General features: G+C 58.1%; 4 protein-coding genes across 4 annotated transcripts; 2 read left to right on the top strand and 2 right to left on the bottom strand.

Moving 5' to 3' along the window:
• Positions 1–304: 304 nt before the first annotated feature.
• D7B24_005480 (uncharacterized protein) lies at positions 305–1114 on the top strand (the record flags this gene model as incomplete). The annotated part of the gene is made up of 1 exon (XM_028639632.1): positions 305–1114. The coding sequence occupies one exon, from the start codon at positions 305–307 to the stop codon at positions 1112–1114; it is 810 nt and encodes a 269-aa protein (XP_028495997.1).
• Positions 1115–1581: 467 nt separating this feature from the next.
• On the bottom strand, positions 1582–2649 carry D7B24_005481 (uncharacterized protein; the record flags this gene model as incomplete). The annotated part of the gene is made up of 1 exon (XM_028639633.1): positions 1582–2649. The coding sequence occupies one exon, from the start codon at positions 2647–2649 to the stop codon at positions 1582–1584; it is 1068 nt and encodes a 355-aa protein (XP_028495998.1).
• Positions 2650–4573: 1924 nt separating this feature from the next.
• D7B24_005482 (uncharacterized protein) lies at positions 4574–6696 on the bottom strand (the record flags this gene model as incomplete). Its single annotated transcript, XM_028639634.1, has 4 exons — positions 4574–4630; positions 4675–5792; positions 5851–6206; positions 6269–6696. The coding sequence occupies 4 exons, from the start codon at positions 6694–6696 to the stop codon at positions 4574–4576; spliced, it is 1959 nt and encodes a 652-aa protein (XP_028495999.1).
• Positions 6697–7920: 1224 nt separating this feature from the next.
• D7B24_005483 (uncharacterized protein) lies at positions 7921–8885 on the top strand (the record flags this gene model as incomplete). The annotated part of the gene is made up of 2 exons (XM_028639635.1): positions 7921–8638; positions 8695–8885. The coding sequence occupies 2 exons, from the start codon at positions 7921–7923 to the stop codon at positions 8883–8885; spliced, it is 909 nt and encodes a 302-aa protein (XP_028496000.1).
• Between the last annotated feature and the right edge of the window lie 3759 nt (positions 8886–12644).

Consider the following 12644-nt stretch of genomic DNA (forward strand, 5'->3'; position numbering starts at 1 on the left):
ATCGCCATGCATCCAGTCGTGTTCGGCATGTCCGATTCGCAGGTGGGTTGAATGCCCAGCCTGAACAGCAGTCATCAGGCTGCAGGATCTCGTCGAACGAATCCTGTTGGGTTCCTTTGAGGCCATCCACGTGGCAACGAAACCCCGATGATGTTGAGCTGCTCCGAGGATTGATACATAGCCCCAGAGACACTGTGACCGACAAACCTAGCATAAGATTTCTGCTCTTTTGTATTCCTCGTAGCTTTTCTGAAAAAGAAGAAAAGACGACTTGAGATCAGCACTTCGAATACCTCTTCGAGCAATGGCGGAACCATCAACCAGCATCACCGACCTTGCGCCCATAGTAACAGAGCATCTACGATATTTTCAAAGTACCATCAGCGGCCTCGAGAAGCGCGATCCGAAAGTTGCCACAATCCTCCGAGACCTGGAGGCCGCCGTCCGTGCCGCAAACGCCACGCAGCGCATCTTGCGGGAGACCGGGCTCCCCCACGATGAGCAACTGTGCACGCTCCACGCTATCTGCGCCGAACTCGTTGACAATGTCGGGCTCCAGCTCAGGCTCATTCGAAAACGGGTGTTCTGCTGCGCCGTTGTCGTCGAAAAGTATCCCCTGTACCTCGCCAAACTGCGGAAAGACCGCCCGCTGGACAAGATGCGGGCTGATCTCAGGGAGTGCGAAAACAAGATCATTGCTCGACTGACAGTATTGCTGGCCGAGGCAAGGAACGATGCCGCGACTTGGCGGCAACCGGCGGAAGTAAGCTCTGCTCGACGGCGTCTTCAGCATCACGACTCGACCGAGTCCATCCGCAGCTTGGAAACACAGATCGAAGGGTTGGAATCAATCATGTCGAATGAAGCAAGTCCCGATGGAAATCTTTTGGAGGCCAAGTCTATGGATAAGACAAGGTCCAGGGTGACATTGAGGTGGCCTCTTCTCTGGCCGTGGCTGCAGAAGGTCGCGGAACAGAATGAATCAGTGAACATAGTGCAGGATGAAAAGGAGCGAGACGAAGACAGCAGCGACTACTCTTTGCGGCCTTCGTCGGAGCCATCTGTAGTGAGTACTGCCAAGGAAACTCTGCCCGCGGCTACACATTGGACGTGACATGGTTTCGCCTCTCTTTCGGTCGGTTGGCGGGAGGCATTGACGATCGCCACTGGGTTATCATTACATCACACTACCGGCATCGACCGTCCCAAATCATTGACTTTCGCTTGAATATCGTTCTTCTCTTGGTAACTCATTCTGCATGTTGACGCCGACTTACTCCTCGCATCTTGCCGCATGGTGAAAGCACAATAGGGCTTGAACCTCCAAGATGGCTCGCCATAACCCAACAGTGTTACTACATGCACAGTTCACCAAACGAATGTCCAAACTAGAGAAAAATCCTCTTTTGTATGTACGTCGGGCCCGACTGGTGTTATTCATAATTTTGTACGTGAAGCAAGATATGGACAGAACATAAAGAGCCCCATCATGGGGCCCCCCTCAAAAATAAACAAAGATCGCTTCAGCAACGTCCACCTCTCAACTTTCCCTCCCATGTTTTCCCTCGGCACGCTCGCCGCTCAGCAAATGTTGCGGGCTCCGTTGCCGGAGAGGTTCCAGGTGGTGTTGTCGCCGCAGGGGGACTCGCGCACCGAGGTGTTGTCGACGCGCAGGGTGATGGAGATGTCGCGGTTGTTGGCGAACTCGGAGCGGGCCGCGAGGCGGACCTCGCCGCCGCCGTTGACGGTGCCGCCGCGGATCTGGACGTTGTAGCAGTTCTCGATGAGGATGGCGTTGTTGCCGTTGTTGGCGAGGTCGACGTTGCCAATGGTGGCGCCGCCGGACTCGGAGACGCAGAAGACGCCGCGGCCGCCGCCGCGCGAGATGACGCGGTCGACGTTGATGTTGCCGGTGGGGTACTGGCCGGCCGAGTTGCGGCCGTTGCGGTTGGCGAAGCGCAGGGTGCCGTAGCCGGTACCGGTGCCGACGTTGTTGCCGTCGACGAGGCCGACTTGCGCGTTGGTCGTCGCCTGGATCAGGAGGCCGGCCTCGCCGCAGTTGCGGGCGATGACCTGGTTGATGTTGAGGCCGTTGATGTTCCACGTCTCGACGGCGTGGCTGCTGGCGCCCGTGACGCTGATGACGTCCATGCGCACGTCGCTGTTGGCCGCCTGGTCGCGGTCGAACCGGATGCCGAGGCCGGCGCTCAGGTTCATGGTGATGCGGCCGAGGCGGAGGCCGCTGGTGCCGTAGAAGCGGAGACCAAAGTAGGGGCTACCGGTCATGGTGAGGAAGGGGATCTGCACATTGTTCGTGTTGACCGACTCAATGGCGCCACGGCCGCTGCGGCTCGAGACGTTGATGGTGCCGCAGCCCTCGAAGATCTTGCCGCTGCCGATGGAGATGGTGCTGGCGCCGATGCTGCCCGAGGCGATGACGGAGACGCGCTGGCCCGAGTTGATCGAGTCGACGGCGGCCTGGATGGCCGCGCGGTAGTCGGTGCCCGAGTAGACGGTGGAGCTGCCACGGGTGGCCGTGAAGGTGCTGCCCGAGCTGGTGACCCGGGCGTCAGGGGTGCCGGAGCCGCACTGGGCCGAGACGGCCGAAGCCAGAGCAAAGAGGCTCGTAAGGATGGAGAATTTGACCATGTCTGCGTCTGGTGTGGTGGGGAGAAAGGGAAAAGGAGGAGGAGAAGGTGGAGGGTGGTGACAAGGTTCCGGTGTGATGCCAGAGAGGTGGGCAAAGTCGAGCGTCTTATATCGTCCTTGACGATGTGAGGTGTCTCTATGCCCCACGACTGCCAGGACTCTGCCAGAGGTAGATCACTTTGACCCAGAAAAAGAGGAGCAGCAATCATCCACGTAGGATCCCGAATCCCAGCATCCCCAAGGCGCCGAGCAGACAGACAACCTCCGGCCCCTTCTAACCCGTGGCGAACATGCGCTGGACCGTCTGTAGCTGCCATGACCTCCCGCATGACCGGGGTGGGCAGGGGCCATGCCGGACCAGGGGGAGGAGATGGACACACTATCCTAAATGAAACCTCAATCGGCGAAAATAACGGGATTGAGCCGTGGGTTTGTGTTAGTCTGAAAGCTGGGAGCCTTCTCAGCCCGCTGTCGGTTCCGCCCGCTCTTCTGTCCCTATTCAGACCATTCCACGCCTTCTTGGCCCGGCGGTAGGGTTGGGAGTTGAGATGGTCAAGGGGGTTTTGCAGGCACACCAAACACCAGGAGATTAGAGGAGGCGAGATCTCGGCACCGCAAATCTCGCAGGGCCGAATGGCAACCAGGTGTGGCAACTACATTATGCTTAACACTCCGAGCTCGAGGACGAGCAGGGGGGGACCTTGTCGTGCCAGGGAATGTTTGTTTCGCCAGGTGCCTGAATCAGCGCAGTCGACACCTGACTCCTGTGTATACGATATATGATTGAGTTAAGTCTAGCTCCCCCCCCCGCCTCCTTCGAGTTGGGAGGAGTTGTGGTGACAGTTGAAAAGAACAGCGTCAACTTGGGCCGAGAAGAGCTCCACGTCAGCCCTTCTCCCCCACAAGGCTTGGCAGAAGCTTCGTTTCTCCCCTCAATTCACGCGTCCAAAGCATGCACATTGGTGATAGTCTGCATTCTTCCCCACACATCAATTACCGAGTACCCCGCGGCTTCTACTAGGCACGCTGCTCCTCCCGCCCCCCCCCCCCCCGTCTCCCCCTCGACCATTCTCTCTCTGGCCCTCTCCTCGCACAAGTACTCCATCAACCTCGGGCGGCACAGATTGCGGGGAAAGTCCGGGGCACACCGTCCCAATCGGTAACATGGAGCAGAAAGAAGCAAAGTAGCCAAGGAGAAGAAGGGGGCCATCATCTACGTCGCACGCCAAGCCGCCCCTGGCCCGGTAGTTACAAACGTCGTCCAGTCACAGCCAGCCATGCTGATGCTGGCGGCCCAGGTCCACGTTTTGGCCAGAGACTCTGGTCGGAGCGCTGACCCCCGTCGTAAATGGCCGGCCGCCGTCGATTCGTGCACATTCATTGCGCCTTATTAGCGCACCAATTCAGACCGTTTTGGTCCGTCTGCGCTCATGTTGTGTGACGTTGTGCTCCGGGGGGGTTGGATTGGGGCACGCAGCTCGTTGCCTCGTCGAGTACTCATACCCGTTGTGGTCATCGACCCCCTGCCGTTGCGCCTTGGGGGCCAATGTCCGCCACGATCGGCATACGACCCCCCGGACCTTGCCATGCTTTCGTCTGATTATTTGGTTCGTTCGCCGTGGCTTGCTTCTTGGCCTCAACATGTCTGATGAACTGCCTTCGTTCGTTCGCGCGCGTTCTTTCTGATTATCCAGTCCAACCAAGTCTTCCGCGGTGAAGTATTCGGTGCGAAAAGGGAACACAGGCGTCAGCCACACTCTCACCCACGCTGCGAGTGCCCGAAATTCCCACCACTAATATACGGCTCGATCATCTTGCCCATCACGTTGACGATCTCGTCACCTCCCTTCGACACCCCCTCCTTCGCTCGCAGAATCGGCCCAAATACGTCCGAATCGTGTCGGGGTGGCTGGCCCGCTCATCCTTACGACGCCATCGTGTCCGCGGTACCATCGGCCAACCCCTCAACGCCACACCCAGACTACGCACAGCACGCGCAGTACGGGTTCCTCAACACACGCGTACCCCGCAAACTTCGACCCCCTTGCCCTCGATGCGTACCTCGCGATCAAAGTACAGTGACGCTAGCTCGCGGACAAAGTGGGCGTCGTGACCGTTCCAGACATCGAGGCCCATGCTCTCCACGGCGTGACTGCCGAGCTGGACTGGGCCGAGCTCTTCCCTGCTAGTCACGCCCCGCTGGAGCGGACTGCTTTCCTCGCTTTCGTCAATCGCGGCATCTGTGTCTTCGTCGTCCTCGTCATCCTCGTAGCGCTCCTGCTCCGAGTTGTCCACGGCGTCTGCCATGACTGACAGCATCTGTGTCGTGAGGCGGTGAAAGTAGGCTATGATGGCTAGTTCCTTTCTGGCTTCGTCGTCATCGGTCGACAGCGTAGCTCGACGTCCGGCCAAGGAATTGACCGAGTCACCCATACCGCCGCTCAGCCTTCGGCCTGATGATGGCGCCGACATGCTCGGCGTCGAAGGGCCCAGATCTGCCAGTAGAGACGCATCCAGTGCTGCCTCCTCCTGTTCATCGCTGCGACCCTGCTCACCTGCGCTTGCCCACCAGAGAAAGCCGCTATAGGCAAGCGCCGTCCAACTGACTGGCTCGACAATCTTATCGAGCGCCTCGTCCGAATCGACGCCTGTGCTGGGAAAGGCACCCGTCGTGAGATGGATGCCTGACGTGTGTTCTGCTGGTGGGCTCTCAGCGGCGGGACGGGGCCCTGGCGTTGTCGTCTTCAGGCGAGAAAGCCCACCCTTGAGGGCGCGGAACCGACGGAGATCACGTTGGGTCGCCCGAACCGGAACGCCCTGGGGACATTCCACGGTCGGCCAGACCTTTTCCTTTGCATTGGGCGCATACGGGGGTGGCATGGTAATCAGCATGTCCCACAGTGTATCCTTCATGGCCAGGATGCTATCGGTCGTGCAAGCGACCCAGCCAGTGCCCGCTTCGTCAGCCACATTGTTGTCCGTTTTGGTCCTCGGGCGCTTGGAGGCTTCGAAATCTTCTTGTAAGAAATTGATGTCGTGCACGCCGATGGAGAAGAGCGGTCGCAAACGCTGTGACGGGGAGTCTGAACCTAAGATCTCCGTGACGGAGAGGGGTATGTTGGAGAGGACTGAGATGTTATATACTGCACGCGGTCAGCATTCTCTCGGCCACTTCTCTTCTGCCGGCGCCAGGAAACCAACCAAAATTACACATCTCATGCACCGGCGCGTGGCATGAGAGCAAGATGCGTTTCCGCAGGAGGGCGGCCCGGTGGATGGGGAAGATGAGTGGCCCGAATGTGTCGAGCAGCGGCATCAAGCTCCATGCAGGGTGATGTGAGGATAGACGGTTGCCAGGTTGGCTGAGAACTGTTCCGTCCGACGCCGAGCGATTCCTGTTGTGACCCTGCTTCAACTTGGGTGTATGTGCGCCCACGAGAGGTGATTCAAGGAGAGCATCACTCCGGCGCAGATCCGGCGCTGGTTCCTCTTGGCTCTTGGCCTTTGACCAGTATGCCTCGAGGAGGCCAGTCCGCTTGCGGTCCTCTGCCAGCTTGCTATAGGGGGACAAGTCAGCCATCTGGGTTCTTTGACAAAATGATCAGTGATCGGGCCTCACACTGCCAGCTCCTTGAGCCCGTCGGCATGACGCCAGGCGCGGCCTAGCCTTCCGTAGCTCAGGGGCACGAGAACACCGACGGCGATCATGCGCGCATTGCGGGCATCCTCTTCGTCGCAGGGCATGTTGACGAAGGCGCTCAGCCCGGCATGGGCACCTTCGTGGACGAAATAGATGAGATCATCGGAAACCGTGTGCAGGCCGGATGGCAAGCTTTTGTACTCGACGAGACCCTCGAGCTCGATGCCGGGGGCAGCCTGCTTCCAGGCGATTGTGTAACCGGCCTTGACGTCAAAGTCGATGAGAAAGAGTGCCGAGATGGGTGGCAGATCTGGGAGGGGGACGACCGTGTTGCTGATGTCGGACGCGAGGTTGACGGCGGGAAGGCGTACGGAGAGGCGAGGCTGGCCTCGACGTGAGGGGTCCATGGTGGGTTTTGCCTGGTCTATCAATCGAAGGTCATGATCGGGGGCGCTGCGACATGCGACTTGGGAGCGAGCTGCACGCTAGATGCAAGCTGCCGGATGAGCTGGACGGGGACGGGCCTTGGTTGGTGTCGGGGATGGTGCGGGCCAGATTGATGCCGGCGCTGGGGACGAGTTGGGTCGGACTGCAGCGAGAATGGAAATCGCCGTGGCACCTTTCTCTCGATGTCGTGCGATCACGGTTGCGAGGGCTGTCAGTCACAGCCCAATTGACGGAGGCAAGCAGCACCCGAGACGAGCCGCTGTCGTCGGGGGATCACGCAGGGGGCAGTGACTAAGCAGCGAGAGATAGCGATAACGCTGGAAGATGAACGCTGAACGCTGAACGATGAACGATGAACGATGTGGGGGGATTGGCATGAAGCTTGGAGGCTTGAAGAAGAACAGAGCACAGCAGTGACGATGTCTCAGAGAGGTGTGTCAGGCTCAGGTCAGATTCCCATGGTACTCTCGCTCCTCGCATAGAATCGCGTCGCTCAGGGCGAGGCTGAAATTCTACTTGCGAGGTAAGGTGCGTTCGTGGCAGGTGTCTCCCGAAACAGTGCAAGATTGATGGGAGGCACCTACCGTACCTGACAGAACACCGCAGGCAGGCACGTTTGTTGGAGGCAGATGGGGAAATTCTATTGGGGAAGCCTCGGCAATCCTGTGATGTGGCTCACGCAACCAATGAGCAACCTGCCAACATCGGGCACGAGCCACACATCCCACCAGAAAGAGCACCCCGTCACTGTTCTGTTGCTGGTGTTGCTTGCTGGTGCGGGTGGCAGCTTCCACTCTTCCTCCACCCCACCTGCCCAGCCCGTTGGACTTGTGACCCGCCATTTTGTCTCCTTTGGCGTCCCAGTTGCTTGCGGTGAGCCGCTGCACCCCCTTCACCTTTCTCCTCGCCCAACCTGAACAAACTGGATCCTTCGTTAGCAAGACTCCTCTTCTTGGTCACGACTTGTTTGATGATGCGACCCCCATCGCCACATTAGCCCCGACATCTCTTTCCCGACGTACCTTTCTCGCCCCGTTTTCTCGAGAGCCCGTACCGAACCACAGCACCCCGCCATCGCCGCCTCACGGCCTCGTCCTTCACCCTCAGCCACTTGGAACCTCGTTGCCGCGCGCGCCAGACCCTTGACCGAACCTTACCCCGTCGCGGGCCCCCCTGAAGTCGCCATGTCCGGCATCCTCGGGTATCTCTACAAGTTCTTCGTCGGCTACTTCGCCCTGACAGTTGCTCTCTACATGCTATCTATCGTCGTTCCCAAGGCCGCCTTCGGTGCGCGTGTCCTTGCCGCCTATGTCTGTCTCATTGCCGCCGCCCTGTACGGCGCCCTCGCCGCCATACTCTTGCGCCTCATCGGCAACCCCGGCAGCTCCCAGTGGGCTACGGCCCGCTTCTTCAAATGGATCATGCTCGTGGCCACCGGTGTCATCTTCGAGATCGAGGACCCGAAGAATATTCTGGAGACGACACGGCCCGCCGTCTTCATCGGCAACCACCAGACCGAGCTCGACGTGCTGATGCTCGGCGCCCTCTTCCCCAAGAACTGCAGCGTCACCGCCAAGTCTTCCCTCAAGAAGACGCCGTTCCTCGGCTGGTTCATGAGCCTGAGCGGCTCCGTCTTCATCGACCGCAAGAACTCGAAGGATGCCCGCGAGGCCATGGCCGGCGCCGCCAAAGATATGCAGGCGCGCAAGCAGAGCGTGTACATGTTTCCCGAGGGCACGCGCAGCTACGCCAAGGACCCGACGTTGCTGCCCTTCAAGAAGGGCGCATTCCATCTCGCCGTCCAGGCCGGCGTCCCCATTGTGCCCTGCGTCGTTGCCAACTATAGCCACATTCTCTGGGTCAAGGGTCTCGTCTTCAACGGCGGGAAAATCCCCGTCAAAGGTATGTCTGGTGCCGTCACCAGTCATGTTGAAAGTCACTGCTAATCCATTCGCTAGTCCTCGACCCCATTCCCACCACAGGCCTCACGTCGGCCGATGTCGACGAGCTGACGAGGTCAACACAGGAGCTCTTCATGAGGGAGCTCGTCAGCCTGACCGAGAGGGCCCAGGGTCGCAAGATTGCCATGCCCGCCGTGATTGACACGACGAAGACGCTCAAGGCAACCGGCGTCAACACCACCTCCTAGTTCGCCCTTCTAGCGACACAAACGTGGAACAAACACCAGCACACCACCCTCCCGCCATTGGCGCACACGGGACACAACAGACGACCACTTCGTCACACTATATCATGAAGACATGTCGACCATGGGTAGGGCAGAGCTCGAAACGGACTGGCATGGACATCTTGATACCCCCCCCAATAGAGGCAGCATCTCCTTTTCTCCCGGCCACGAACCCCTGCATGAACAGTGCGACGGTTTTCGAGAGGGTCTTTTCCAGCATAGGTTATAGATGCATTGGCTTTACACGGGACGTTTTCTTTCTGCGACACATGGATGGATGTTGAGTCTATTTACATTTTCTGTCGATTGACAATTTCCGATTGACTTGCATGTGAAACACGGTGTCTACGTGATCAGTTGGCCGATCGAGGACTTGCAGAACGCCGTGGCTTACATCGTGTCACATGTTTACGGAAGCGCTCAGAAGACTTGCCTATCACTTGACGACGCTCGACCATCTTCGAAGCGCATGAGTGTCCAGCTCTCTCGGTTTCCTGCCGCGGTGCATCTCATGTGGTGTCAGACACACTGGCATGTGATGGACGCAACTCGTTTTTTTATAGCCTTCAGGCATACGTACCATCTCAGGCCAGGGTTGGCGTGCAACGAAGCGCTGCCGTGCTAAATGACCTGTCACCTACAGCCCAATTCGAATTGAGAGTGCTGATTTCGACCATGGAATATGGAGGACTTTGATATATCCCGAATCCACAGCCGTGTTTGCCTTGAAAATGGTGCTGGATCGAAATGGCTTGCCCGGGCAACACAAGTCAGATACTTTCTAACGGCAACTGCTAAGGAGAGCTCTCTGAGTGAACCTGCATCAATGAATTCAGAGAAAGCAGTCTCGTCTGTGCTATTTGCACTCTGTATGTCGCGACTGTTTGTTGAGTTTCATTGGACGATAATAGATAGGTTTGTTGGCAACGAAACAGAAATATACTGACAAACACGTGAGCACTCGAAACCAGCGTTGCTTCGTGTTGTTCATGTCTACACCGCGCATCCATGATATTGAAACTTGATCCTGGAAGTGTTTGTAGCGCAGTGTCGTCGACAACATCAGTTTTCCGACGCCGTGCAGCACGCAGCGTGTTGAAGTCCCTAAAATGAATGCACCAGGCCTCATAGGAGCATGCTGTCGTCTTTGATTTATCAGGCGTGCGCCCTCGCTTCAGTCTCTGGTGATGATCTATGACCAGCCACGCCACGAAACTTCGTACAGCTTCTCACGTGTGTCCGGTCTCGCGGGACTGACAAGATGTGGCGCTGCATTACCAAACCAAGTCCAACTGCGGCAACCTTGTCTACGCCGTGGCTCGTAGCAAGGATCCAATGCTAGCTTCGGAGGTTTCATTACTCATTGCAGCCTGTACAACAGAGCAAAACCCTTTCATCATATTGGCCTGGTGGTACAAAAAGGCGCACCGCGGAAGCCAGCCAGCCACCGACTGCCATGCCGGCCCGAACCCTCGCACCAAATGAATAATCTCGCAGCAGGCCAAGACGCTCGAGGCCTTGCCGACGAGGCAGAACAAGGCACGAAGAGAGCCTACCAGTTAATGACGCTTGCGCCTCCAGCGTGCCGGGAAGCAACCCCCGGCCCTGGCAGTGACGATCACTCGAACTAGTAAATCGCCGACGCAACCGCGCGGATGCAGGACTGGTCTGACAGTAATATCCGGGCACACGGGAGACGAACCTACGGCAAGGATGCTGACTTGTACATGTACAGAAACATGGTCGCCGTGGAAGGGCAAAGGGGGGACGGGAGAGCACTCTGTCACGGCGAACCCAAGGTTGAAGCCTCGACTTGGGGGGGAACAGAACCCAGGGTACTCCCGCCCAGCATCCCGCCGCGCTGCTGCAATCTACAAGATGGCAAGGAGCAGAGTCAGTGCCGGGCACCGCGCACGCTGTCTGAACTTGATCGTCGGCATTGCAAGGCGAGGAGAGCTGGCACTCCCGGGACCTTCACCACCTCCCCTAGTAAAGAAACGGAAAAATCGCGAAGGAGGCTTGTTGCACAGTATTCACCTCTCGCCATCCACAAGGGGGGCAGTCACAGGGACCACCCCCCTCCTCGTCCTGCCGTCCCCTCCTTGTCATTGACTGGCCTGGCACACACCCACAACCCAGAAGCTTCGAAGAAGGATCCTTTCATCTCCCGCAGGATTCGAGAATAGAGTACATGTACACTGATGTGTGGCTCCTGGCTCTTATGTGCACGCCCCCTGAGTCACGTCGGCCGGGCACTTTACGCGTGGTGGAGGTCAAGCGGGAACCGAGGGGGGAGCGAGAGGGAAAAAACCACTTTACGCGCTGTCACACCTCCGGGACACTCCGGCGTCGCCCACGCGTTAGGGGCGCAAAAGGGGCCTGCTCTCGACCCCGTTGAGCACCGACGCCCGTCCGCCCCAGCCACCTGGATTTTTCTCTCCGACGAGCTCTTCCAACGGTGCTTGAAGCCCTAGCCCGGCCCCTCCCCGACTCAATCTTCAGTCTGGGCGCGTCGCCTGCACACATTGCCCAGCAACCGCAGATCCTATAGCTGTCAAAGCAGAGCTCATTCCGTCAGGTCGAGACACTTGTCATAACACGGCGAAGAAAATGAGGCCCGAGGACAGGGAACGGATCGACACGCGCCAGAGGGGATTCCATGGCTTCCATGAGGGCTCTGAAGTGAGGCCTTGAGTAGAGACAGCTGCACACAAAACCGCGGCAGGCTGCCGGCGCGGCGCGGAGTGGTCAGGGCACACACACACTCGCACACACGCCAACACGGACAAGGGCGCTGCGGGCCGGAGTGGCACCGGTGTTTGAGGCGGAAGGGTCCTGGGCACCAAGAGGGTCTCTTGGTCCATGCTATGTTGAATGACTAGCCCTACCTGGATGGTATGGGCACACTCGGACATCGAACATCTACGAGGGCTCAAGGCTCGATTTGAGGCGGGTGGGAAGAGAGAATGAGTGCATGTACGCCTCTGAGGTAGGTAGGCACTTGGACGTCTTGTTTGACAACCTGGCAGCGCGCCTGTGCTTCTATTCTCTGCCATCTGAACTGGTGTGGTCCTTGACTCGTGACGATGGCTACGTTGAGCAAGGATCCGTGCGCCGGGGAAGGGCCAGCGTTACATCAGGGGGAAATCAAGAAGGTAAGCAGATAGGGAAAGCAATCTGAGTAGTACCCCGAGCCAACAGGATCGGGCGTGTATGTGAAGAAAGTCAGACGTAAAGGGAAAATCACACGTGGGTGCTGCGATCCATTCCTTCGACGAAATCCGATTTGATCATGTCTCGTCAAACTGCGACGAGGACGAGCGCGAGTCAAACATCCAGAAGGAGAAGCCCTGACCGTCCAGTACAGCAGACAGCAGAAAGACAGGACCCAGGCGCGCTCTGATCTCCTCGGTGTTCTAGCTCCCTCGCTTTTCTGAAACTACCGCACTGGCGGGACGGGGCGTCCTCAGTTCAAGCTCAGATGTTGTGTTTCCCAGCGACGGGACTAAACCCTGGGTTGCTGGCTCGACTGCGTTGTTTGTTTGTTGTGTGCAAGTAATTCGTCGGGAACATCTGCAGGGCAGAAAGCGGAGGCCGATGGATCGGTTCTTTCATCAATCTGTCGTGCATCAATGGTTTCCGTCCTTGCTTCGCGCGGGGCCCTGACGAACGGCTCACCTTTGTCAATTTTACTTACTTGCGCCGTGCCCTAACCTTCTT

Source organism: Verticillium nonalfalfae, assembly GCF_003724135.2.
Source record: "Verticillium nonalfalfae strain VnAa140/NRRL 66861 chromosome Unknown scaffold_34, whole genome shotgun sequence".
NCBI lineage: Eukaryota > Fungi > Ascomycota > Sordariomycetes > Glomerellales > Plectosphaerellaceae > Verticillium > Verticillium nonalfalfae.